Source organism: Monopterus albus, unplaced genomic scaffold (assembly GCF_001952655.1).
Source record: "Monopterus albus unplaced genomic scaffold, M_albus_1.0 scaffold47.1, whole genome shotgun sequence".
NCBI classification, from domain to species: Eukaryota; Metazoa; Chordata; class Actinopteri; order Synbranchiformes; family Synbranchidae; genus Monopterus; species Monopterus albus.
The window spans coordinates 1,703,353-1,705,725 of NW_018127927.1; the positions used below are offsets into that span (position 1 = coordinate 1,703,353).

Consider the following 2,373-nt stretch of genomic DNA (forward strand, 5'->3'; position numbering starts at 1 on the left):
AGGAGGAAGGGGAATCTGTGACAGTCTTTGTAGCAGCATTAAAGAAGTTAGCGGAATATTGTGAATTTAATGAGGTGTTGAAGGACACTATTAGAGATAGACTAGTGTGTGGGTTGAGGAGCGAGGCTATCCAGAAACGCCTGCTAACTGAAAGTGCACTAACCTTGGAGAAAGCCATTGAGATAAGTGTTTCCATGGAGTTAGCCGCAAAGGAAGCTCATCAGCTCAGCACTAGTGGGAAACTGCACAAAGTCTCAACTGAAAAGGGGATACAAAACAAATGCTATAGATGTGACAAACCAGGACACCTTGCCACAGAATGCTGGAGTAAAGATCTAGAATGTAGGAAGTGTGGGAAACAGGGACACATTGAACGGGCCTGCAAAACCAAACGGGGTGACAAAACTAAACAGGGTGACAAAACCCAGAGGAACGATAAAAGCAGGTTTAAAAACAGACTAAAACCTAGGAATTCCGTACATGTTGTTCAGCAACGGTGATGAAAGACCAATTGCTTTTGCCTCGCGCACACTCAGCAAGGTGGAGAGCAAGTACGCACAGATTGAAAAGGAAGCTTTGGGGATCATTTTTGGCATTCGAAAGTTTCATCAGTATCTGTTTGGAAGGAAGTTCATTCTCTTAACAGATCACCGCCCTCTCACAACAATATTGGGTCCCCATACTGGCATCCCTCCCCTGGCTGCAAGTAGGATGCAAAGGTGGGCCTTACTGCTGTCTGCTCACACATATGAGATTAGATATCGGAAGTCAGAACTACACGGAAATGCTGATGGTCTCTCTCGGTTGCCCCTCCCAGTGGATCATGTGGAACCACGCCCGGCTGAGATTTTCTACTTTTGACAGGTAGAGGGTGCACCAATCACATCTTCGCAAGTGAGTCGGCACACCAGAAATGACCCTGTACTTTCTAAGCTGATGGATGTAGTCACTAATGGTGGAAGTACCAGGCTCCCGGAGTTTCAGCCATACAACAGAAACCTGTATGAGCTATCAGTGCGGGCAGGATGTCTTCTGTGGGGACAAAGGGTACTTGTTCCACCCACTCTACAGAACAGGGTGTTGCAGCAACTACATCATGGACACTGTGGGATGGTCCGCATGAAAGAGCTTGCCAGAAGTTACTTCTGGTGGCCAGGACTTAACAAGCAAATTGAAGAAACTGCAAGGACCTGCCCTTCATGCCAGAAATTCCGCAACATGCCACAGCCTGCTCCACTTCACCCGTGGGAGTGGCCGGAGGAACCGTGGAAACGTGTTCATATTGATTTTGCCGGCCCATTTGAGGATAGGATGTTTCTGGTAGCTGTGGATGCACATAGTAAATGGCCGGAAGTGTGCATTATGAGATCCACCACAACTGAGAAAACAGTTGAGAGACTTGGGGAAATGTTCAGCCGATTTGGGTTCCCTGAACAACTGGTGAGTGACAATGGCCCCCAGTTCACTGCACCGGAGTTTGAGAAATTTCTGGATGTAAATGGAATACAACACATTCGCTCGGCTCCGTATCATCCATCCACTAACGGACTAGCTGAGAGGTTCATCCAGAGTATGAAACAGGCCTTGAAGGCATCAGTGGAACAAGGTTCACTCCACCAGAGACTGAATAACTTTCTGCTGTCATACAGGAATGTCCCACACTCCACTACCAAGGTCGCTCCTTCTGAACTATTCATAAAAAGGAAGTTGCGCACCTTTTTTGATTTACTGAAACCACCCCAGACCAAAGACATTGTTTTGCAAAAACAACGAGCACAGGTTGAGAGACATAGCCTACGGGCAAGAGAGAGGATCTTTCATCCTGGAGACCAGGTGTTAGCACGAAACTACCATGGCAAACAGAAGTGGGTTCCTGCTAAGGTCATAGCACAGACCGGTCCTGTGTCTTACACAGTTGAGACCCCTGAAAATGTTGTCTGGCGCAGACATACGGATCAGTTACTGCATGGACCTAGGACGCCTGTGGACCCCCCTGAAGGTGATACTGAACTATACAAACATGCCAGCCCTACACCGTCTGCTTGGGGACAGACCCAGTCCAGTCCCACTCCTGTGGCTGTTCCCGATACTGAACTGTCAGCACCTCCCATACCAGTTTCCATTCCTGTTGCTGGGGAGCCGCCCGTTGACAACATTGTTCGCCGATATCCTCAGAGAGAAGGGCGACCACCCGTGCGGATGAATCTTTAACTAGCGACTTACCTATATATGGGGCAGAATAATCCCCAGGGTAATGTCAGGGTTTGAGTAGTCCACCTCATTCCCTTAGAGTAGTGACAACTGGACTTTGTTGTTGATTAATGTTAATCTGTGACAGTAACTAAGTTGGAAGTTGTAATGAGTTACTAGTTT

General features: G+C 47.7%; 2 protein-coding genes across 2 annotated transcripts in view; one reads left to right on the top strand and one right to left on the bottom strand.

Moving 5' to 3' along the window:
- The window catches only part of tmlhe (trimethyllysine hydroxylase, epsilon), a 40,353-nt gene that overhangs the window by 5,498 nt on the left and 32,482 nt on the right, over positions 1-2,373 (bottom strand). The gene's annotated exons all lie outside the window — the stretch shown is intronic.
- LOC109960421 (uncharacterized protein K02A2.6-like) overlaps positions 852-2,373 on the top strand; it is a 3,581-nt gene continuing 2,059 nt past the window's right edge. Inside the window, exon 1 of the mRNA XM_020600516.1 lies at positions 852-1,336. Within this exon, the coding sequence (XP_020456172.1) occupies positions 937-1,336 (400 nt within the window). The 5' untranslated portion in view covers positions 852-936. The remainder of the gene's footprint in view (positions 1,337-2,373) is intronic.